The 25,792-nt window shown below is 47.6% G+C and overlaps 1 protein-coding gene across 1 annotated transcript in view; it reads right to left on the bottom strand.

Moving 5' to 3' along the window:
- WWC1 (WW and C2 domain containing 1) overlaps positions 1 to 23,396 on the bottom strand; it is a 66,275-nt gene extending 42,879 nt beyond the window's left edge. Inside the window, exon 1 of the mRNA XM_066328953.1 lies at positions 23,138 to 23,396. Within this exon, the coding sequence (XP_066185050.1) occupies positions 23,138 to 23,256 (119 nt within the window). The 5' untranslated portion in view covers positions 23,257 to 23,396. The remainder of the gene's footprint in view (positions 1 to 23,137) is intronic.
- Positions 23,397 to 25,792: the final 2,396 nt, after the last annotated feature.

Here is a 25,792-nt window from a genome sequence, read left to right on the forward strand (position 1 = left end):
CACCTCAGTGGTACCAAAACCTCACCAGCTGCAGAGGAGTTGGACAGGGAGATCTGGACACCCAGAGGAGCAGAAAGGCCGAATTCAGGATCACCATTAGCAGAGAGGAACCACGAACAGGAATGTGCTTGCCAGGTAACAAGGAGAAGCTTTTAAGCAGTGATCCCAGGTTTGAGAAGCTTCTTAACTATACTCCAAGGAGTCTAAGAGTGATGAAATACATTTCAAAGTTTTGAAAGGCAGACATTTATGCCAAAACCCACAAAAGGCCCAGTCACCCTAAACTTCTAGTTACCTCAAACATATGTCATTTCACTGACTGCTAGTGTGTGGTCCTGGTCTGGCTGTGATAAAGCATAACTGGGAACAGAATTACATGCTTACAGTAAAATGAGGTCAAGTCTGAGGGGGAAAAAAAGCATATTTGAAGCTGCTAATGTAAGCCAAACAAATTTACTTAAACTACAACATAAACACTACCAAGAGAAATGGCTTAAAATAGACAACACATCTCCTCAAGCAACTCAAACTGCAGAGCTGTTTGCTTTTCAGAAGTGGTTGCCTTCATTGCTGTGGTTGTTGAGCATCTTCTCAGCCTCCTGAAGATCTCTCTCACCTTCTATTTCCTCCTGGCCCCCGATGCTTCATGCATTGGGCCATCTCTAGGATAAGCAAGTCCAATATCTAGCCTCAGAGCTTATTTTCCAACCTATCATAATTTTGCACATTTTTACTGACACACAAGAACTCAGTGGTGTTTCCTGGCCAGGCCACGAGGGCAACCTTATAAAGGTGATCTTAAGTTGTGTGTAATTTTCCAATTAGACCATCTACTGCTTTCACATGAGCAGGTAACATCTAAATTCTTCCTTTACACAGAAATTAGTCACCTGCTGCCCGAGTAGATTCTCCACAAAAGAGGTCAGGAGACACCAAAGACACCTGAAAGTCAGGCACCAGTCTGTATTTTAGGCATTCTGAACACAAATGCGTTTATACATTTCTATTAGTCAAACAGATTCACAGAGACATTAATCTATATAATACATGGTTTATGACCCCACCAGGCATAAAACGTATGCCTAGAACACCAGTACAGTCAGCCACTTGCTTGTTCTTCTTTCCACTTCTGAAAAGGCCTGTGTGTTTACAAGCTCTGCTTTGCACACACTGACAGTCTGTTTGCCTGTGCACATCTTCTCAGTGCAGGTCATTTACCTCTGGAAGCAAAGAACAACGAAGTTATTTGCAAGAAGGCTATCAAAACCCACTTGCAGATTTTAGATCATTCCCGGTGATTAACAAACCGGTTCTGCAAGCAGGAGGTCAGTCATACCTTCTTAATCACTCAAATGCAAAAATTCCTGGGATATTTCAAGGTTAAAAAGTCAGGAAATGGGAGATGAGGCTTCTCACAACATTAACTTGCCTGCCAGCCTCTATATCCTGCATGCTTTCCTGAACCAATTAAGCAGGAAAGATATAAAAGTGTAAGGTACAACTTGATGAGAACAGTACAACACTACTGAATTAAAAGCATGCAAGAGTTGGAATTTAACCATGCAAGTAATTCAAACATCTTTGATTTTAAATAGCTGAAATTGGCTTTTAAGTTTGCTTTCAGTTCCTTCTAGGATGAAAAGCAGCTTTGCCACAAGCACAGCCTGAGCAGATCAACTTAAAATAAGTCAGCTTTCTCTTCACTTGGAATGTCAACTGTTCTTGAAAAAGGGGACTGGTCACTTCAGAGTACAGGGTAAACTGCCTACCAAGCATCCAGAGTAGTCAGACTAGTTTCCTGACATATTTGGAAGATTATGAACTGGAAGGCTCTGTCTCTGCTCTTACAGCCTGCATTCCTGCTTCTCTGAAAGGCTGCCTAGTGTGGGTGGCAGCAGTTTATATTGGCAAGATGCCTCAAGATAAGGAGGTGTATAGGACAAACTGCCCCCACAATACAGCTCCTAGAGCAGGGAACCAATAGCTACTGTCAGAAAAAGATAAATATTTGAGATCTCGGAAAGGAGGCACGTATGGAACAACTGCCCTACCTCAGCACTCAGGAACACATGCAGTGCAGTGAGCACTGGGCTGACCATCCAGGCAGGAATGATGGGGAAGAGATCTGGGATTCACTCCACAACTGGGCTTCATCAGACACTGAATTCACATTTCATGTCCAGTGATTACAAACCTGAATTCTTTCAGAAAAAAAGAATGCTGCTGTACTTCTTGCCAGCATATTCTATCTGCGAACAGCAAATGCCTCCTGCCAGCTCCTGCACCCTTTATTCACATGACATTTGAAGTGGGAAAACAGACAACCCTAGGGTGGGATCACTGGACTCATCTAATGTCTCCAGTGTAGGAAACAAGCACTGCTAGTATGAAAACCTCTTTGGAAAGGACAAGGGAAGCACAGGAGTTTGTTCTCCATGCACATGGGCTTGCATGCTGCTCCCTGGTTCACCTCCTGCTAGCACTGGGCTAATTGCTCATCCAGACAGCAGCTTTGGTAGGGCTGCCTCCTTGCTGTCTTTGCATTATAAATGTTCTGACTGAGTTACAGAGCTATCTGATGGTCCCAATCCCCAACAGCAACACTAGCAGGCTCTCTGGTCTGCACCCCTTGCAGAACACAGTCTAGGCAAGCAGCAGGGCATCACAACAGCATCTTCTGCTCCTTGTCCTAAGTCAGATCAGCTGCAGCCACTCGGCTCCTATGCAGTGCCTCGTTCTGAAAACAGAACTGGTGTTCTGTTCTTTCTGAAAACAGTTCAGAAAACATTACTGGTGTACTGCATAGCTCTGATCTGGTACCAGCCTTCCACCTTAGGAATCTGGCCAGATAGAGCAGAACCCTGCTACACACAAAACTACCAAGCCACATGAATCCCCAAGGAGCTCAGGGCACTCACAGGGTCCCTTCAATGCCTTCATAAGCTCAGCAGGACCAGGTATGAATAGGAGTATTTCTGGCTGCCTGCAAAAATCAGAGCAAATGCCTGGTCAAGATGATGTCAGAGCAGTGGAGAACACATGAGAACAAAAATCCTTCTGTTTGCAAAGCACCTGTGAATTAAAGATATAGAATACTCACCTGAGCATATGCATAGCCCTGCAGACTGCAATCCAGGCCATTCCTTCAAGAGTGGTGATCCAAAACTATTTCAACAGACTCAGCCTTGTGAGTTAGCACTGAGGACAGCCTTCAGAAATGAAAGCATGGCAACCCACTTCTGATCCAAAGAGGAGAAAGCCCAGGTTGCACTGCCCTCAGCTCATGAATGCAGCACAGCTGAAGCACAGAAGCACTTGGAATTCACAATATGAGCTTTACGATCTACTACTGTTGCTGTAAGTGTTGAGGCAACGTGTTCTCAGATCCTGAAAAGCCATACTGCATAAAAATGAACAGAAATGTCAAAATAAGATCCAGATTTCCAGAACAACCTTGTGAGAGTAAAGCTTTAGGAGATACAGCGTTAGAAGGTAGGAGTATAAAATTAATAGGTTTAGTATCTTTTTCATCCAAAGTAACAAACCCTTGATTTACCATGTAGTTAAGCCACAAAAAAATTCATGCCAAACTGTGTTTATAGGCAGAACTGTACAAAGCACTAAACATAGCTCAGTACTTCACACATTGCAAGGGAGTCGATACAAATCAACAACTATTGAAGGCTGCTCACGCATCTGAGGACAGCAAAAGTGAGATTTGCATCACCAAGTGAGTTTGATTGATTTACTCTCACAAACATAGTTTATTTTTAATGATCCGCTATGAATATATTTTGCCAACAGATCAAATTTGTGTTAACATGGAAGTTATAATGCCACTCGCTCTCTTACATTCCCCTTTCCCATCTATCTTGGGTAGTTTAAAGCCCACTTTACAGTCCTTCTGCCAGCTTAGAAATGGCACAAGCCAGCTGAGGATTCTGTTTCTCAGTTATTCCTCAGTTCAAAAGGCAGCATTTCTTTCCACTAAGCAGAGACTCAGCATACATATCACTTTATCACTGCTGCTCACACTTCATGCTCCAGGTATGTGTCAGAGACACACCTTACATAGTCTCATTATTAATATTTAGCCATATTTTACTTCAGTTTATTACCAAGAGCACAGGAACCTGCTTCCTTCCAAAGGAACACTCTTCCTCTTTCCAGTATTCCCTGGTCAACGTGGCTAAATCCACAGGTACTTTGTGTCTTTTTGCCATCTCTGTATTCCCACACATATGCAGTAGGCATGGACCTCAGTCAAGCTCCTGGCTTGTCTTACAGCATCAGTGTCACTACCACCACCCTAGCTGTTCCACACTAAAAATGAAGGAGGTGAATCCTAACAAACAGGATGCATTTCATCCCAGCTTTACAAGCCAGATAACCCCAAAGGAAAAGGCCAGAGATGCCAGATTTATCTTAAGTATTGTGGCAAACAAACGGTGAAGCCATGGCATGAAGCTCAGAGCAATGAAGAGGCTGGCCAGCAAGGCCCCCAGCTTTGACAGAAAAGGTGTTCACAGCATCCTGTGCTTTGTTCAGATCAGGCTCTGGACATGCAACACATCCTCTGTAATGTCACCAGATACAGCACATGCCAGCCTATACCAACCCTGACAACTCTGCTACTTAACACAACCAAATACTATTTCCACAGGAGCACCAGAGGTGGTGGCATGACTACTCATGTCACTCCTCAGCAATCTGATTCAGCTCATTCAAGGGAGCTCAGGGAAATAAGTCTTCATGTGCTACAGCAATAGGGACTGTCTCTGTCAGCAGGGACAAGTTCCACCTCCCTTGGGCTGAGGCTACACCATTCCACAGGACCTAAAAACAAATGTCTCAAGGTCATTAGTACACATCCAAATTCCTGGATCCTCTAAAACTGGAAAAAAATCTGAACTTAAGTGCGATAAGGTTTTATGCAAATGCTCTAAGCTAAGCATTTAGAAAGGAATTATCAAAGACATCAGCAAATGCCTGAATTCCTCCAACAAAAAACACACAGTACACAAGGGTATGTTCCTATAGCCATGAAGAAAGACAGGTTTTATTCCATCCTTGTCAAGAGGAAAAAAAAACCAACCACAAACCAATGAATTTTAAGTATCTGCTTCCAAAGCTGCAGCACAGCCTCAGCAACAGAAGTGCCACAGTCAAGCTGTAACAATACTAACATTTCTTCAGGAATGCAGCATTTTTCATTTTACAGCACATATTCATAGGAGTAAGTGTTGATTACTTTTTTGCGCTACAAGGGTTGCTTTATCTGTACAGTGTCACTTTCCTGGGACACGCTTCAGGATTAGAAGCACCCAAAAAGCATCTTAGAAAAGGATCAGTTTCTAGGAGATGCAGTTATTTAACCTGAATTAGCATGTGACTGTACAAGTACTGTACAGGGGAGAGAGGGAGAACTGTGTTGGATCCACGGCACAAAGGCATCAGCAACTGAGCTAGGCTAAGGGTTTGTTGCTCCTTCAAAAAGCATCTCTCCCACCTCTCTCTACACAGCTTTTCCTTGCTGCTCTCCCCAGACCAGCAGCTCTGCACCCTCCCACAAACTGCTTCTGCTGAGCAGCAGAGCAGCCAGAGCCTTCTGAGCAGGGCATTCCCAGCTGGGTCCGGGGCTCAGCAGCCAGCAGTGTGCCGGGGACAGAGGAGTGTCAGCAGCAGAAGCAGCACAGGGGAAACCACAACCCCCTTGCTGGTTGGGATCAGCTGTCTGATCTCACCAGATCTCTGGTACCAAGCTCACAGGTGAGCTTCACCTGCCACGGAACCGTAACTAAACCCGGTCCCCTCAAGAGGCCCATCTTCTGCAGCTGCCAGAGCTCGCCTTGCTCCTGCCTCCAGGCTCATTGTAACTTATAAACGCACAGAAACAGGCAGCTCCCGGAGCGGATCCCTGGGATTGAGGCAGCCGGACCCAGCCGGGCCGCGGGCTGTCAGCCGGGCTGTGCGCGGAGGAACGCGCTCCCGCACCGCACCTTTTCATCTCGATAAGGATTTTCAAGGTCATGTTCGCTGCCCTGCCGGCTCCTCCCCGTCTCCAGTGAAATCCCAGGCACGCAATGGGCCCCGGCGTCTCCCGGACACCGGCACAAGCTGCCGCATTCCCCCGGGCAGCGCTCCGAGGGCCGGCAGCACCGCTGTGCCTGTGCTGCACGGAGCCTCCCACCGCCGCCAGGAACGCTCCTGAACTGAATACCGCAAATAAAACCGGCTTCCAGCCTGGGCCGGTGCCTCATGGAGCTCACGGGCTCTAGCGGTAGCCCAGCCTGTGCACACTGAAGCACTGGGCCGCACCATCTGCTGAGCCTGTCTTCGGGGGCTCTCCGTGGGGACAGCCGTGGGGACAGCCGTGGGGACAGCCCCCAGAGCAGCCAGCACAACCAGCCCAGCAGCAAAGGCGAAAAGAGGAGCTGCTGCCAGCCCAGGGCTCGGGGACAGGCAGAGGTGGTGGCACTGGGAAGCCCTTCTGGCCGGGCTCAGGGGCTGCGGGCCCCTCTCTGTGCCATCACTGCGGGGATACAAGCCGCTTCAGACCCGCACACACTCCCCACGCCACACAAGATTTTTAGGGAGCTACTGGAGAATCATACATGCTGCCCGCTTACAAAGCCAGCTAATTATACAATCTGTTAAGCATGTATGCGCACACAACAGTGCTTTGAGTCATTAGAGGACGGGATTTATACTTCACTGCACGCATCTTGCTCTTTGTCAGTGCGTGCCTGGATACAGCCAAAACGAACACAAGTATCTGGAATGTCTGCAGCTCGCAGGCCAGCGCATCTGAATACAAAGCTGAGCCCTGCGAGGCTCACACCGGCTGCTGTGACCCTCAGTTGCACATATCGCTTCCCCAGAGATTGTTAAAATCCTTACTCCCTTTTTTATCTGGAAGCAGAGCGCAGCACAATGTTTAAGCTGTATTCTGAGGCTGTAAGAGGGATGTAGGAGGGCAGGGCAGCAGTGCAGGTGATGGGTTGCGAGGACAAAGAGCTCGATATCCGAGCTGTCCCGGGTTTAATCCCGGCAGAAGGGTCGGAGGGATCGCGGTTCCTATGGCAGCAGCCGCTCCTGAGGGCTGAGCCCACGCCAGATGGAGATCCCTGTCCTAGGTGGTAGCCAGAGAGACTGCTGCAGCGCACCAGAGATGTCTGTTCCCTTCAGTCATCACCACTTCATTTACCGGTGCCCAGTTCTGCTCTGCAAGGCAGCAGCTCTCCCCAGAGCAGCCCAGGTGAAGCGACTGGGGCTCCTTTCCACGCTGCACATGGCCAAATCATCCAGGTGCTTTTCACGCAAAAACTGACAGCAATAGCTATGTATTTTGTGGATCATATGATTTTTCTGGAAATTCTTGAATTTCTTCTGCTGAGGATTTCCATTCAGCTTCCCAAAACTCTAAATATCCAACACAACATGCCGATGAACTCTAACCACCCCAACTGGTTTCATCCACATAGCATGGCTACATCCTATGGACAGCCCTACCCAAAGCAATCACATACCTACAGCTTATGCTTATACTTTCAAAAGATGTATTTGGCACTGGATTTTCCATTTCTACCATCTATGCATTGCCATATTGCCTATTATTTAATGTGAACTCCAAAATAGGATTTTAAGCATTTGGTGCATAACACAGAGTATTATTTTGGGGCTTTGTAACAAGTCAAGCCAAACCACCTCCATTTTCACATGTTTTTCTTCCCTGCAAGTTGAGGTAAACAGCAGAAGGCACAAATCTGTAAAAATTTCAGCTTTGTCTTAGAAAATACAAGTTGGTCAAAATAAGCTCTTAAAATCTAGCAGAGGCCACACAACCTAGCACAGTAGGAAATCACATTTCTTTGTGCTGTGCTGTGTCAAGCCTCAGCTCCTATCCATCTGTAACAAGGTATTTTCTTTCTCTCAGTTTTCAATGCAAAGGATGTAGTCAGGAAAAGAAGATGTGAGCTACACCTAGGCTCTCCTCACAAAAATAAGCCCTCTTTGCAAAGCAACCTAGCAAACAAGTTGCAGGATCTGCAGGTGCTTTAAGGCACAAGACATTTCACTCCTGCAATTTTCTTACGAGGCCTGGAATACCCCAGGCCACTAGTACCTTCCCCTTAAATTCAGAAAGCAAGGTTCTGAAAAACAAGCTACTTCAAAGCCAGTCTTCTCTATGCATAAACCAAATTTTTTATAGATGACATTGTTAGAAAGACATTCCTGTCCAGCTTACCTCAGTTGTGCTTTCCCTTCATCCATCCAAATCAAATAAGGAGAATGCTGGGTTGTTTTTTTTTTAGATAGTGTAAAGTAGTATTTCTTGCCAAGATCCCTCAGTAACACTTTTTCTCCATCACTATCAGGTTCTGTAGCCTTTATATATGCCAAGGGATAAGAAGCAGCTGAATGAGTCAGTCTCTCTCAGTCAAAACCAGTATTTGTTGCAAGACACTTGAGGTAAAACTAAAGCAGCTGGGGAGGTGGAAAGTGTTATCTGAACACCCACTCCTCTGTGGGTACAGAAAAGGAGGAATTCAGGAGTACAGCCTGCACACACCATGTGTGCTGCTCTCCAGGCAAACCACACTGGGCACTGTGCAAATCATCAGTTGCTTTATCTGGCCTCAGCTGAAGCTTGTTTATAACTCACTGAAGCTGCTGGAATACAACCATCACTATTGCTCAAGGCAATTACCTAAAATATCTCAGCTATTCATTTTCATCCTTACGTCAAAGCTGTGTTTAATGGATCTGACACTGTGCCTTACAGTACCGTACACCTGCTATTAAGCAAGCCATCATGAGAGCTTACAGGTTTGAAATTTGCTGCTTAACTCACTGCTACTTCACCATCAGCTCCTGAATGAAATACAACTTCCATGCCAGTAATTTTTTTCAGCAGTTTCACTGTGTTACCCTTTTTATTCATTTCTACCCAAATGCTGATCTACACCACCAATGCAGAATTCACAACATGCATATTAACTTACTCCCACCAGCTCAGCTAAATAAATCATTATCCACAGTTCAGCTCACCCGCAAAGATCAAGCTGAAATTCTCTGACAAACAAAGTACTCCTGCTGCCCTTGTCTAGTAACTTTAATCTAATCTACAGACTAATCCAGAGAGCCATCTTGCTATCAAGTTCCAAAATCAGTGATGAATCTGCAGAACTGTTAAAGACACAGACCTTATGGGCACAGGTGTTTGAACACTCCTGCTTTCCACTAATAATGTCCTTTGTTTGATGTCCTTTTAATAATTGCCAAATCAATGGCATAAACAGATGCTTCTGCTGCTCCAAAGCAGTGAAGACAAAGGGTGATGATACTGCAGAAACTGCAATGGTCAGGATGAATGAAATATGACATTGAAATTCTAGCAGCACTTCTCAGAAAATACTGAGTGTTTTACTAGGCTCCCAAGCAACCAGACACTGAGCAAGGCCAACAAGCAGGTAAAATGGTGCCTCCAGTTGTGCATGCAGAAGGTACAGGGAGGACATCCAGAGAGCAGCACATACCTTTTCAGGTGTCACCTTCACCGTGTCGCAGCAGATGGAATTACAGCCCACAGCGCAGCACTGAGAAAGCATCAATCTGATATTTAAGCTGTCTGCTTTGAAAGACAAACTACAAGTGACACAGCTGCCTGGCTGAACCCACACCCACCACCCGTGGTGCCAGGCAGGCACAGCACAACTGCACTGACAGCAGCTCAGGAGTGAGCCGTGACTTCCAGGGGAACCATGCTTGGCAGAAGGTCACTCCCACCTCAACTTGTCACTGCTGCCAGACAGTCCTCGGGCTGTTCCAACTGACTGCAGCAGCAGCAACTGTGCCCAAAAAGAGAGAGAGCAGTTTTCTGCATGCCAGCAAAATCAGTGAGGAGTCAGATGGGCACCCGGCTAAAGGAATGGCCACCTCCCACAGCAGGATGACTCAGTCACTCCTCAGCCAGCTCCAGCCCCCTGCCAGTGGGGCTTGTGCTCAGGCTCACAGCCAGAACCAACCTCTAGGGCAAAGATTTTTACTTCTTCCACCAGCGAAATTGCAAGTGGTTACAATAGTGTAAGCAATGGTTCGCTGCACCCTTCTGAGATGGATCCAGAGGCAACCATTTATAGTTACTAAAATGGGGGAAATCAAATTCACCTCCCGTCCAGCCTCTACCTGTATAGCACTCTTTTAAGGCATGCGATTTGTTAATAATTTTACTTCTTCTAGCTTTCCTCATCGACACATAATAAAAAATACTGGCATAAAACTAGCTCATACATCTTGTCACAGTAATCAGAAACACCACACCTCACACACCACCCATTCACCCTGTGTGCATCTGAACTGCTTGATGGGTCAAGTGCCCACCCCGTAAAGCCAAGAAGTCACCAACTCAGGACTCAGCTTAAGGAGAATTGGGTTTCTTTAGCTCAATTTTGTGCTTCTTACAGAACTACACCAATTCATATTCTTCAAGTACTCGGTGCTGTATCTTCACGCCCTTGTGTGACCAGCCACCAGCTTAGACACACTGCTGCTCTGACAGGGCACAGGATACAAATTCTCAGTGCTCATTGTAGAAACAACAGCTTTTCACAGTTACCTGGAAACATTATTTCAAATCAGCTGAAGCACAGTTTTGTACAGCAGAGCCCCCAGGCACGGAAGGGACAGTGTCTCTGCCACATGCCCCCTTGATCACAGCACAAGACAGCAGCAGGGGATCCAGGGATCACCAAGGAGCAGCAACTACCTGTGACTGAATGAGAAAAACAAGTAAACAGGACCAAAAGGGCAATTTGCTACGCCTGTGCCAGCCAGAAGAATGCACATACAGTCCTTAGTGAGTTGAGTGCACTGCTCTGTCTTCTTGTTCAGCTCAATCACAGCATCCCACAGGTGGGTTGTTACAGGAGCAGGAAAACTAAATCAGACAACACAACTTCCAAAGAGGGAACCAACCTCAGTGGGGAAGAAAGAACATGAGAACTCTGCTCGTTTCTCCCATCCAGTATCGACATACTTCATATTCTCCCAAAACAAAACTATGCATAAAGGATAAAGAGCCCATAAAGCCACCAGAAGGAGCAATTCCAAACTAAGCCATCAGGAACACCAAGAGAGTGGAGTAAGAAACACTTTGTGATGGTCCAGATACAAAAATAAACCACAGCTTTCCCAAAGGGCATACAGGGAATTTACCTAGATGGAACTGCCCAGGCTTAGGTCCAGTTTTAAGAAGAGCTCTGGTTCATTAGTGATTGCCCATAGCAATACACAAACACCAGCCACCACAGAGGTCCAGTGCACGAGCAGAGCAGCTGGTGGCTGCAGAGGGACACGGGACTGCCACTTCCAGCTGTGACAGGATCCCGAGGAAGGTGAGGGCAGGCACAGAGCACAGAACCACAGGACAATTCCTTTATCTTATCACAGCAGTGTTAGAGGCACAGGCTGAGCTCTGTTTTCCCAGCAGGATACCCCGCAGTTGCTGTCCCATTTCAGAGTATCATTTAGTGAGATGACTGACGACAAGATAAACCAGTTGCATCACCACACCCTACCCAGGAACGCAGCACTGTCACTGAGCTCTCACTGCTGCAACACCAGGTGCAGCCAACAGTTACTCCGGAGGGGTATTTCTCCCTGTTCATGTTAGAAAGGATGTATTTTTTCTATAATACTTAAAGACTTTTGAAAACCTAAAGCACTGGCAACAGTGTATTCATATTCATCTCAGTGAAGAACTGAGGCTACATCCTTTAAGGCAAATCACTTCCACTTGCACAAAGCTACTTATTGAAGACAGCTGCACTCCAAGCTGTTACTAGTTCGACTCTTTGCTTACCTGTGGGATATGAAAGTTTAGATAAAGGTATTTGACATTAAAATCAGTTGAGAAAAACATCCTAACAAGTTCCTAAGCCTATTTGCTTTTCTTAGCATGACAGGCTTTACAGTATTTCTTGCAATTCTCTGCTTCATGCTTTGTTCAAAACTTCCTGATTATACTAATAAAATAATGCCCAAAGCACACCAAAAATCTTTTAATAGAGTCAAAATTAAAGTATCGGATCTATTACACCACCCAGCCTTTCCCCTCCACTGGAGAAGCATTAGAGCCTTTGGACATCTCATTTCCACAAGAAGGTTATTTAGTTCTCGAGTTTGGAGTAAAGTATTTAATCGCCAAAGGATTTGCAAATTACACATGAATATGCATGTAGCACTTCTCACCATGACATAAATCCTATTGTATATTTATGAATGGATTGCTTTGCCTCTAGCTTCTACATGTATATAAACACAGGTTTTAATCTTCAATTCCTTCCTCCCTCCCTTCTTTTTAAGAAGTTGCTTGAACAAATTTGCATTTTTGGAATCTATTACCTACAGAGTATTCCTTGCCTTTATTTATTTTTTTTTTTTAACTCCATAAACCTCCTTCTCCCATCAGGCAAAGGGCTTACTTATGAAAGGCTTTAAAGACCCTGTAAACACGGCCACAAGGGAAATAAGCAACAGTGTTATATGGCTTGGGAGAGAAAACGTTGAAGCAACAGTCACTGGAAAAAGGAGTGCACCAGAGCTGGGAAAACAAAGGTATAAAATGACAGGTCAACAGCTCGCCTTTGACTGCAAAGCCACTAGCTAGAGGGGAGTAAACCCTCCATAAATATGGAGAATGCAACATAAATAATACAACTGTTGTTGTGAAACCCCTAATTCATAGTGACATAACCTCATTATTCCCTACACCTCTGAACAGGCATCTGGGCTGGTCACAAAGCAGCTGGACCAAAGCAGCATTTCAGCTTGTCTTCAACAAAAAGAGATAAGAGGCAGCACTGTCATTCAGAGTTGTTGCCACACAACTGCCCAACTATTCCAGACAAATATTTCAAACAATAAAGCCTTTAAAAGGCATTGTTAAAATTATTAAACTTCAGTTATTTCACTGCAAATCTGTTCAGTATTAAATCTGACTGCAAAGGAACACTTACCAGCCACACTCCACCAGAAGTGAGTGCCACAAGCAGATTTCCAAGCATAAAGCATACAGGTGTGAACACCACTTGGGTTGTTCTCGTTTTTATTACTACACACAACAAAACCCCAACACCAAAACAGGAGCTAACTGCACCAAATGCCACTCTCTTTCAAGGACCTGGTGCCACTTGGCTCTGGTCACAAAACCAGAGCAGCCTCCAGGCCCATCCTGCTGCCTGGGGCTGTGGCAGAGACACGATGGGACGTGGTGTGACACAGGACCAAACCTTCCCACCCCAAAGAGGCAGGTCTAAACCAGGCTGGGAACTGCAGCATGCTCAGCTTCAGGCATGTGTTCCTCCACTCATCAAGGGATCTTTTCCTGACAGGAAGGAAGGACCACACAGCACCTGACCCAAACCCCACAGTGACTGCACTGGAAAGGACCCCCAGCCCAGCCATACTGAAGATGCAACACAACTTGTCAGAGCTGCCATCCAAAATTGCAGGAGCCTGCATCTGGGAAGCAGGAAGCACTCGGGGGTATTATCTACAGAGTAGTGGACAAATAGAGAATAAAGATGAGAAAATTCAACACAGAACATTTGCTTTAGGGATAAGAGTGGCATTTACAAAAGATATGTGAAAACAAGCCTGAGGGGAAGACTTTGTGTGACCAGTTCAGTTGCAAATTTGTTTCTGCAAACTAAGATTTTTATCCATGCAACCCTTTTGCAAATGACCAGTCAGGCTCCTGCCAAGCACCTCTCCCTCTTCCATCCACACAACCTTCTCCTGAAAAGAAAGCTTAAAAAGGAAGTCAGAAGTACTGCCCAAGGAAAGTAAGAGAAGCAAATGAGATGTGCTTTAAGAAAGTACTCACATTCAGGTTATGCTTTAATTAGCATCAGGCAGATCATGGCAGATACCTTCTGAACCGAATTATTAGTAAGCCAGTTGTATGAGAAACTCACCATGGCCACCACACAGCAGTCAATAAGTAATTAACAGATGACAGTGTATCTACCTTTACTCAGAATTACAGACCAGGTCAGTTTTCACATCCAAATTTAAAAAGCAAAACATAGAAAAGTTAAGAAGTCTAAGATATCTTACAAAACTTTAGTGCCACACAAAACCATGGGACATGGCAGAAGCCATGACATTTCACTTCCCTCCACACACAGATTAAAACAAAACAGAGTAACACTCACTGAGGGCTGCAAAGAGATCCCTTTGCCAGACAAATCTGCCCATGTCTAGAATACTGGAAAACTTTTTGAGAACTAGCTGTTAAACAGCCTAAAGCCTTCCATGTACAAGAATTAAACAGTCCCAACAAGGCAATAACTTGTGTTAACTCTGATGATTAGACCTTGTGGTGTGACATAAGAAAAGACAAATAGCAACCTGGCTTACTGCCTTGCTGGCTGACAAGCTATTTAGGTTAGCTGGATGTGGAGATAACTTCAAGGAATTTCAGAAAAACCTAAACAAGTGGGTCAACTGACAGCTGAAGTGGAGAGAGACCAGATGTTGAGAAATGTTGAATAATATACTGAATAGGAGAGTTTAACCTCCTTATTCTCTGCACTAATCAAATACACCTGGGCATCACCACATCCATGCTCCAACAAAAAACCTGTTCAAAGTGATGATTTAATTTCATGTTTAGCCATGCCAAAACTCTGCAATACCAAATGTTATTCATGCGAAGAATATTTACTTTTTAAAAAAAAAAACACAATTCCATATGAAAAGCTCACCTGGAATTAGATACAGTATAGGTCATCAGAATTTAGATAATTCTTACTATTTTTTCTAAAAATACCCAGCACCACCCAAGACAGGCCACCAGGCTGAGATACCTCACAGGAAACAAGCTGGATAATTCAGAGCTGCATCACATGAGGCAGCCAAATACTTTCCATTATCATCCCCACCCAAATCCCCTTTGAGATAATTGGGATAAGCAGCTCAAATATATACTCAGTGTTTCAAACAGCCCAACAATGGAGCAGTGTCCAGGATGAAGATGTCAGGAGATGACTCCTCCTCTTCACTCAGGGGCCAAGTGCTGTGGTGTGACAGGTTTCTGCTGCCAAGCCACGGTGCTAACCTGCCTGAGGGAGGATGTCCCATGGCATTCATGCACCTGATGCCCTGGAGGCTGCATGGCCAAGGGGACAGCTGTGCCACCAGCATGTCTTCTGGCGGCTGCAGAGCCTCAGCTGGCTCGTGACATCCAAAGCTGTGCCTAGCACAAGCAAAATCAACCACTAAATTATCCACAGTATGGTTTCACACAGCAGTTCTGGGGTTACCTACATTTTCCTGTGCTGCTGGAAGGGTCCAGAAGGTTATTACACCCACTGCTGTTCCTCTGCAGGCCATCTTCCCTGTGGGGTAGGGTTGTGAAGGATGAAATAGCAGAGAGCCCTCTCCCTGGCAGGGGACTGCCCTTGCTCTGAGTACAAGGCTATTAAGGCAGTTGAAAGTCACTTATGAGAAATCTGCAAGCTGTTGCAGGGTCATTTAGGCAACAGTTTCACTTACACTTCAGTTCAAAGGAGCTGTGCGACCACCTTACATCTCAACTCTGCACAGAGCAGATATGAATGACTGCCTCTTGCAAATCAATACTGTTTATTGCGTGCTTTAAATCAATAAAGCTTCCCTCCATAGAGAACATTCTCCTAAAATAGTAATTAGGCATTTGAGGAGAACCAAACAGTTTCACTAAACAATACCATTAGTCCTGAAACATCAGTTTGACATCTCAGCCAGAAAGCACTTTGTCAGAACTAATTAATCCCTACAGCACCTCCATGAGACTGAGAAAGCAATTCATCTGTTTTTTAAATGTGTTGGGTACTTATACTGCAGAACATCGTGGCTGGGGTGGAATCCATAAGTATCAGCATAAACTGAGAACAAACCAAGCCAGGAGAACCCATCCAAGAGCATGAAAAAAACAGAGAACACTGACAGCTGTAGGATTTGGCTTCTTTGCATCTTCCTGTTACACACCAAACCTCCTGTGACTATCTGGAGAGTCTTCCAGATGCCACTTCACTGAATGAGTGGCACTGAAAAGCAGGGGTTTTTCTGCTTTTTCTGTGGGGAGCAGTTTTGCCCACTGTTTGTTCAGCCAATTATCTATGCATGTAGCTTTAAAGGGAGGAGGGAACAGTAACCTTAGGCTCTCAAGTGAACAAGAACTGAGCTTAAATAAAGCCAAGTCCCCATTACCACAAGCAAAGCATGTAACCTTACTAAACAGGTCTCACCAATGGCAAGCAGCCAGCATGAAAAGTGTTTTCTCTCCAAGGAAGTGGTCAATCTGCATAGCTCTCCCACAGGTGCATGCAGTAGCATTAGTCTACATACCTCCACCTGACTCTGCCAAGCTGCTGCCACCCCTCTTTATTGATTAATTATCCCAGCTAACACTTGCCCTGCTGGCGCAGCACTCAAGGCCTCCAGGTTCAGCCAGCCCTGGCACAGGGAGACCAGCAAGGCTTTCCCAAGCCAGCTGTACAGTCTCTCCCTGTCTCTGAGAAAGGCTTGAAGGTGTCCCATGCAGCACAGCGAGTGCCAAGCCCAGCCCAGGACATGTCCCTGGTGCCAGACGTGAGCTCAGCAGTGTCCGTGACGCGGGCAGGAACGCGCCGTGGGGCGGTGACGCTGCTGGGATTGCTGTGCACACAGCAAGGACAGCCTCGGCAGCCTGCAGCCACCTCCAGGAGCACACAGCAGCAGTCATTTCCTAATAGACTCCTCCAGCAACTGAGATTACAGCCAGTCCCAAAAGGTGCAGTGGTGGGTCAGTGACAGGACCCCCCCCCGAGCCACAGAGCAAACATCACTTCTTTATGTACAACTGATTTCATTAAACTCCTTTGGATCAATCTCCTCATGTCTTCCAATAAATTTACTGGGACAGCCTAGAGGAATTTAAATCAGATTCAGACATGGAATATTTTGTTGCAAACTCATCTTCCCATAACTGTACTGGCTATGAAGCTGCCCTGTGAAGAATACCTTTAGAAGATGAGATGCTCTGCCTCATTGCTGGTTTCACATGGGCTCCAGCAAGTGAAAATCCATTCTTCCTGTAAAACCCGATCAGAAATCGTGGGGCAGAGCTAAGCACCTGGAAACACCCCCTCAGCTGGGCTGGCAGAGAGCCTGCCCAGGTCAAGTGCCCGGGGACAGTTTCACAAGTGCACCCTCAGCAGCATTCCCGGGTTGCCACCAGAGCCAGCCCCACTCCCACTCCTCCAAGGATCAGCCCCACCTGTGCCACCAGGAGTTTCTGCACAAGCATACAGAGCCTGGATCAAGTGTTTCTGTAATGAACCCAGACAGCAAAATGGCATTTTTCAGCCAGACCAGCTCCAGACCTCATTCCCTGCACTGATACAGAATTTTACCCTGGCAAAAGCAGCAGCTTAAGGTGCCCCAAACACAACAGCACCAAGCACCTGCCCCAAACACCCAACACTGCAGCCACCTCTCCCCTGTCATAGCCACATCTTGTGGAATTTACTAGCCAATTTCCTGCCATTCCACTGGATGGAGATCAAGATAACTATGCTGATATGAAAATATATGACCTAAATAGAGATGGAATTGTTGATTCCATTGCTAAGTAAGTTTCCAGTCAGTGGCAACCTCTAACTTCACATGCTGTCAGTTTTTGAGACAAAATTAAAGGAGCGAACTTGTGAGCAAGATGACCTTGCCAGAGCAGAAGATGAAGCTCAACCTACATATTTCTAAACAACGTGATTTACGGAGATTTCTTCAAAAGCACTTCTGATCCTTTAAGGCTCAGAATTCCCCAAGATGCATTAAAAAGCTGCTGAGCTGAACAAAGCCTCACATTTTTCTTTTTTTTTTTTTTCATGTTCCATAGAGAAGCAAGATAAAATAATGCTTTTTGTCATCCTAAAGTCACTGCCAGCATCCTCTGTCTCTATACACGTGTGCATACCACACCTCTAGCAGTGATGCCCTTGTTAAAAAGCATCACACCTGTTGTTTTCAGTTCCCTCCCCAGTGTGAGGAGGTGAGCTTACACAATTGAGGATGCACACTGGCTCTGAAGGCAGTCCCTGCAGTCTTCAAAACATCCAGCCTTGTCTGTGGAGTCCAGAGGGGGAAAAACTGACCCAACCCCACCCCAAAAATAATAAAGTCTGATCTTCTATAACTGAAGTGGTGTGATGGATTTCAGCTCCAACCCACTTTTTCAATCTACCAGTACATCCTGACCTAACTCATCTTGGAAGACACTTGATATTAACAAATTAAAATAATTCCAAGTGTCACAATCTTACTTGCTATCCTTGTCTCCTTATGCATTAGCACCTACATAAACCAATTACTATGGGGGAAAAGTGGGAACAGCACAAATCCTACACATTAGGACACCTGTTCTGAGAGGTGGCATTTGGATGACTTTGAAGACTGCATTTCTGTCAGTCCCTTCTGTACTCGTGGAAAATGGTCATCAGCAGTTTCTATGGGCACACACTGAGCTGCCTGTTCCTTATAAAGCTGTCAGCTATTTTGGGGAATGCAAACAGGAGAAAGTAGCAGATTCACATATATATGACAGGGTGCTTAGCTAGAGATCAGCAAAGAAAGGCAACAACAGGCATCAAACTAGCAGCCTTCAGCTGCATGACCTATGCTGTTGGCACTGATGAAAGAGCATTTCTCTCCCCTGGTTCTTCTATCTTGGAGAATTTTTCTTTCTTCTCCTTATGCTTACTGATATTCATCTACAGAAGAGCACAACGCCTTTTGTTCCCGCTGCCTTTCACTGCCCTCCCTTCTTCCAGCCCTTTTAGTTTTAAGGATTCTCACATTTAAGTTAACTATAGCAGCTTTATTCCAGTCATTAAAGTTATTCTACATTTAAGCAAGTAATCTGAGGAGCAGAGAGTTACAAAGCAATTTTCAGCACAACGCTCACATTTCTAAATCTTTAATAAAGGCAGTTTGTAGACCAAGTGTGCAGAGCAGACTGGGGATGAAAAGCTTAAAGATCAGAATAATGCAGAGGAGACAATACTCTGCAGCATTTCTCATAAAGCCTAGAAGGGCATGGCTAGAAATGGTGCTCTCCATATCATAAGCCTGGCTTTTCTCCACTAAAATCCTCGTGCTCAGCAAAGCTGAATCTTCCTGAGTAAACAGGTGGCCCTAACTATTTTAAATACACAAGATGTTACACATGACACCACATGCACTGGCCCTCAACCTTGGCAAATCTTTTCACCAAAGCTCTGCTTTGGAGGTTCATACTGGAAAAACCTCCATGTGGAGTAGGAAAGGAATTTAGGCAGCAAATGCAGAATCTGGGCTTTTACTTAATGAACATTTCCCAACCCTTTACAGCAATAAGAGCCTTCAAGAAGTGAAGGACCATCAACTAAGGCACTGCAGCCTCCCAAAACTGAAAACATCTGATGCTGTTCAGTAATTTCCCCAAATTTAAGCTCCAATTGCTACTATTTCAATAGGTTTCATTCTCAGCAGGAGTCCAGTGATAGAAGTGAAATGAGAAGTTCAGTCAGCTCCCTCTAAAATAACCCAGAAAAACCTGCTTACACCACGAGGCCAACAGGAGAGTACAACACAGATATTCAAGAGTGGGATGGATTATCAGGCATGGCCAATTTTTCAGTGCATCCTGAAGCTTCTGTGTTGAAAGGCAAGGAGAAGTTAAAAAATTTTATCCTCTTACAAGACAGTCTGAAGGAGAGTAGAACTTCCCCTAAACCTGGTGTAAAGAGCCCAAGGACAACACAGCACTGGAACAGAGATTCCCATCTCTAATCCTCACTCCTGATGAAAGCTGAAATCTCACTCAGGGCACTCTGCTGTTCAAGTGCTGCTCATGCTGATGCTTATGAACAGGCAGCAGCTGGTGCTAAAGTTTTGAGACACCACTGGTATTTTCTGTTTGGCCACCAGCACAGCAGCTTCCAGAGCAGATGCACCCTCTGTGCTAAGAAAGCAACTGAGACAGCTCTCTGGCATGGTATACCAACTGGTATGTACTGGTGCAGACCTGAAAGGTCTGTTTTAAAGGCTTAGTTTTAAAACCAGGAATGACAAATTTTCTCCCCCAGTTCAATAAGGTTTGATCTCCTGTCATGCTGTATTCAATTCCTGAATTATCTAATTTCCAAGGTCTACCAACAAAGTCACCTATGTGAGCTTCCTCTTACAAAAGGGAAAATACAGCAGGGTTTTGGTTTTTCCCCAGAACCTGTTCAGAAGAATTGCCTTAGAGCTTTTTAACCTGAAATTCCTGTAATGCAAAGTACTTTGATTCTCTTCTGTTACACCATACCACAGGGACAGCAACAGTTAAATCACAAAATTCTTCAGATTATTTCATTTTAGGCAATTTCCCCAAATGCTCCAACATCCACAGGTATCTCAGGACTACCCTGAGTCTTAAAAGGTACCAGGTAAAAATGTTCTGACATGCAGCTGCTTCAACCAAGGCTCCAGGCACCTGAGCATCACTCAGATCACTCTACAGGACAGTGAGATGGCACCAGGTGCCAGGGACCTGTTCCTGGCAAAGTCTAACAGCCCCTTTCACCAAGAGCCCATCAGCAGGACTGGAGCCACGTGTTACACAGGAACTGGGAAAGCACCAGCCCAGGTTTTGATTCACAGCCCAAGGCCAGCTGAGGTCCCACTTTCACCCCCTGCCTCCCCTTCCCTGCTGCAGACCCCCGTGTGCCCACAGCCAGGGCTGCTTCCCTGGCCGCCTGTGAGACCAACCTCAGCAGGACTGCAAACCTGCTGTCACAAAACAATGGGATGGCCCATGCCCTGCAGCTAGATGGTATCCCTGCTCATGTTTATTTCCACTAAATTAAGCTAGAATGAAAGAGTTAGGGAAGGTTTAAAAACCTGTGTTCTATCTTTCACTACCAGTTGCTACTGGCTGATCAGGTTTACAAAGGTCCCCACTGACAATGGGTTCAGAGTGAGCTCTAACAAACACATCTTTCTCCACATTCCTCAAACTTGCATTTCTATAGCCACGTTACCCAATATCTATTGCTTTTTGTTGGGTTACAGACAGAATGTGCAAGCACAGCACACAGAGCACTGTAACAAATTCACAAACCAACATCTCAGCTGCATCAGTTTTAAATAGGACTTGCAAAAGACCAACCTTTCAAACATTTAAACTTTAAAATACTCAGGGTGTAAATCCAAGTTCACTCCCCTGCAGGGAGCAGGCATCTTCTGACCTGAGCTGATGAGAAAACATCAACTGGTTTCCACAGGCAGTGGTAATTACTTGGGAGAAAAACTTCTTTCCTGTATGGCAGAGGAGAATTTCAGCTCATAAAAGCTCACGGTCCACCAGCTGATGGGTAAGTGCTGTGTCACACAGTTGTTCAGCTGTGGACCAATAGACTCTTCAGAACCTTGCAGATTTTCAGGGGCAGTGTCCAAGGCAGGTTGTTCCCTTGGCAGCACTACTGGAAGATGACTCAGATGCAAAGCTCTCAGGGCCACGTGTATTCAGGTGTATTTCTAAGTGCACAACAAGCATCATGTGATAAGGGTTATCAGAATGTGTCTGATTACTCCCCTCTAGCAGTGGTGAGCAGGTAATGATTCTGTGACAGCTCAGTACACATGGCTAAATGAGGCACCCATTTAGTCATTTCTGTCATTCTTGAATCGCTAACCAAGGACACACAGGAATTTTTATAAGCCTCCATTAGGCCTGTTAGATTTCTTTCTTGTCTTCATTCTCTGGACAAAATAAGTATGCCAGGAAAGCATTTGTAATTTAAGCTTCCATCAACTTCTATGAAGGTTAAAGAAACACTTTGAACAACTCTGTTATTGGCCCTTCTCAACCACATTCCTAAAACTGAACCCCCAGATGAGTTCCAAAGCCCTGGCTGGCAGCAGGTTACATTTGTGTACAGTACACACAAGGATTATTCCTGGAATGCAGAACACGCCTTGAAATCTTGTAAAACTGGACAATCATTCACTTCCACGCTTAACAAAAACCCCATCTAAGTAAACAGAGCGAAGGCAAAGTCCTGACATCCCACCAAGAATGGAAGCCCCTTCAAGGAACTGATCGCTGGAGCAAGGGGAGGAAAGGAACATCAATTCAGAAACTGCACTTTCTGCCCCACAGCAAGGAAAATACTCACTGTCAGATGGGGAAGTGTGTGAAATTTATCAATGACAAACTGCATAGCTCAGTTCTTAGGAATTTCCAACTCGCTAGGATAGATTTTTGAGTTCCTGTTTCTGGGAACTTCAGCTAACAAAGCATTAAACGAGAAATCTAAAAACTTCTAGTTCCAATGGTGATCCAGCAGTTGAGCTTCCTGCACGTTTAAGCTCCCGTGCTCTGGCTCACCATGACTGCTTCAAGCATGGAACATGCTAGGACAGAGTGTTGCTTGGAAATGACCTCGGTCTTGAGCAGCGCCCTGCCTTCTGTTTATCTTACTTTTCTAAGTGAGTGATGCAGGAAAAGAACTACTCGGAGCAAGCAGGAGCAAGGGGATTCCGCAGGGAAGAAGGCGGCAAAGAGAGGCGACCAGAGACACGCCCTGAAGTCAGTGATCTCCTCGATGGCCAAACTCGATTGAGGCCACGTAGCTGCTCGCAGAGGTGGGCCACGATGCGGGACAGGGCCCGCCGACACCTCGGCGACCCCGCCTTGTCCCTCCCCAGCGCACCGAGCCCCCGCCGCTCCCGTGGCGCGGCCGGGCCGGGCTCCCGGCCCCGCAAGGGCCGCATGGCCGCGCCGATCGCAGCCGCGGAGCAGCGAGCGCTGCGGGTCCGCGGCACGGCTGGGGCCGGCCAAGGAGAGAGCCCGGAACGGCCGCAACACAACTCGCCGAGCCCCCTCCATCCGCCCCCTCCCGGGCGGCGGCGGGCACCGCTGCCCGGCCGGGCCCGCAGGTAACGCCAGCACCGTCCCGCCCTGCCGAGGAGCCCGAGCGGAGCCGGGGGACGGCGGCAGCTACCGGCCGGGCTCACGGGGAGCCGCGCCGGGCTCTGCGCGCACACCGCCACCGCGGGGCCCCCGCCCGCCGCCGCCGCCCACCTGTCGCGGGGGTCGACCCAGCTGGTGGTGCGGCTGCCGTGGTCGATGTAATACACCTTCCCGTCGTAGTCCCGCGCCTCCTCCCAGCCCTCGGGCAGCGGCAGCTCCTTCCGCGGCATGGTCCGCACCGCCGGCCGCGCCGCCCCATGCACCGCCGCGCCGCGCTCCGGGGGCCGCGCCGGGGCTCCCCTCCCGCGGGCGGCGCGCAGCGGTGCGGGGGCCGCGCCGGCCCAGCCGCGCAGGGAGGCGCCGCCGCCGGGCAGCCTCACATGCCGGCCCCGCGGCGGGGGCGGGCCGGGGCGGTGCGGGAGGGCGGCGGCGAGCCCGCGGTCAGCGCTGGGCACGGAGCCCCGGCCGCTCCGCCCGCTCACGCCTCCATTTCCTGCTCCGCCGGCGGCCGCGCCGCCAGTCCCGCGGCGGCACCGCCCCCGGCCCGGACACGCCCCGGGACACGCCCCGGCCACACCCACCGCCCGCCAGACCACGGCCACGCCCATTTGTTACCCCATGGTCACGCCCCCTCGGTCACACCCACGGCCACGCCCCCGGCCTCGGGCGGGTCCCACAGGCTGCGCGCCCCCGAGCGCCCCGTGGCGGCGGGGCCGGCTGTGGGGCCGCGGGGCCGGCTGTGGGGCGGCGGGGCCGGCTGTGGGGCCGCGGGGCCGGAGCACCGGGCCAGGTCCCGACGGGAAGCGCCGAGGGCACAGCGCGGGTGGCAGGGGGCGGATCGGGGCTGCTCGGTGCCCTGGTGGCATCGCACGGACGGGCGCAGCAGCTCGGGCCCCCTGGGCCAGGAGGTGGCCCTGCCCCGGGTGCAGTGCCCTCGGGTGGCCCGGCTCAGCCGGGGTGGGCTTCCCGCAGGGTCTGGCGGGGGGCCAGGAGCCATCGGAGGAGCCCACGGGGGCGACAGGGGTGACTTTCCGTGGGTTCCAGAGGGAAAGCTGGAACATGGATACCCTTCGGACCACGGGCAGCAGGGTTACAGAAGTAGCCAGGGCGGCACAGACAGAGCCCGGGACAGGCACACGCCGCAGGGACGGTGATGGTGCCCACCACCAGGGCACGGACCCTCCCCGGGCGGCCGCTGCCGGTACCTGAGCGCGGCTCCGGCCGTGCGGGATGGGAGCAGCTCTGAGGACGTGCCCTCCACAGCCTTTCTCTGCCCACATTTCAGTCATTTCGGCTGAGCAGACAGCCCGTGACACAGTGTCACAATGAGAACTCGCGCGGTGGCACGCGATGGGGCCGTGAGCTGAGGCGGGTGACGCCCGGCGCGGCCTGAGGGGAGTTTTGTGCGAGTTTTGTGTGAGTTTTGTGTGAGGCGGCACTATTCCCTGGTGAGCACCGGCCAACGCCGGTTCCCTACTGCCGAGGGCGGGGGGAAAGCAACAAGTTTTGTCGAGCTGCAGCTATTGAAACAGCAGAATGGGAGCAGGGATCCCTGCCAAGCACAGGGGTGGAAAAGGAAACTGGAGGATGGGAAGAGGGGAGCCTCGAAGGGCTGGAGAGGAAAAGTAAAAGTGAAAAAGACAATTAGAAATAACATCTCACTTTTGTGCCAGATTTTGTGGGATATTTTTTTTTTGTCTCAGGCTTTCTGTCAGCCTGCTGGGAGTCAGAACTGCTAACTCTCTGGAGGCCGAAGCAGAATGTGGTCGCAGTTGGCTGATGAAGTGGTTGAGCAGGGAAGAAAATGAAGACAAGTAAAACTGAAAGTGAGGCATTTGGAAAACAGCCTGGTTTAACCCCATTTTATCTGAAGCCGGTCTTGGTGTGGGCTACTAAATAAGTGGCTTTTAAGAACGGCGCCATAAGCAAGGCTTTCAAATTAATAATAAATGAAGACTAGAGGCATAAGCACTGTTTCTGCCCACAGCTGTAAGCGGGGCTCGCGGTTTCTTTGGGCAGGGAGCGCTGGCAGCAGTGCCGCCCCAGCGAGCACACACGGCAGCGCCGGGAGCCTGGGCCCGCGCCAGCGCCGGGCAGCGCGCTTCTCTGGGGCACTGGGCTACTCGCCGTGCCTGCTGGTTCCCTCTTCTCTGCTTTCAATTCCGGGCTAATGGCCTTCCTCTCTTTGTAAAACGCTCAGCAAAGTGCTCAGAACATTTTAAAAGGGGAAATGTGGCAATAGGAAAAAAAAATCGGCGGCAGTCAGTGTCTTTAAATGTTGTGAGAGAAGAAGTAAACGGCAAGGTGATAAAAAAATACATGAAAATGTAGTTTTATGGTCCTGTATTTGTGGTCTTATGTTCCAGCACAGAGCTACTTCCAAAAGGCATGTTTATTTTAAAGCCTTTTATTTTTTCAAATTTTCAGACCATATGTAGAGCATACAGCAAAAGGCTGTATGTAAAGAAGCTGCCCAAATACCCTTCCTTTCCAGATGTCATCAACTGTGTTTAGGAAGAAAGTAATTGTGTAAATTTTTTAACGTAATTGCTTTTGAAATAAATACCTCAGAAAATATTTGCAGGTAGTTCTGACTCAAGGCAAAAGATTTTATTTGTCCACTCCTCTTTATTTATTAACTCAGAAAAATACCCAACCTGTCATTGAACCATATGAATTTATAAATGTAATCAGGAATGTGCATATGGTAACTTACTCCCTTTTACCACTTACACTCACAACAAAAGAATTCGGCGTTATCAGAGT

This window comes from Sylvia atricapilla, chromosome 14, assembly GCF_009819655.1.
Source record: "Sylvia atricapilla isolate bSylAtr1 chromosome 14, bSylAtr1.pri, whole genome shotgun sequence".
Classification (NCBI taxonomy): Eukaryota; Metazoa; Chordata; class Aves; order Passeriformes; family Sylviidae; genus Sylvia; species Sylvia atricapilla.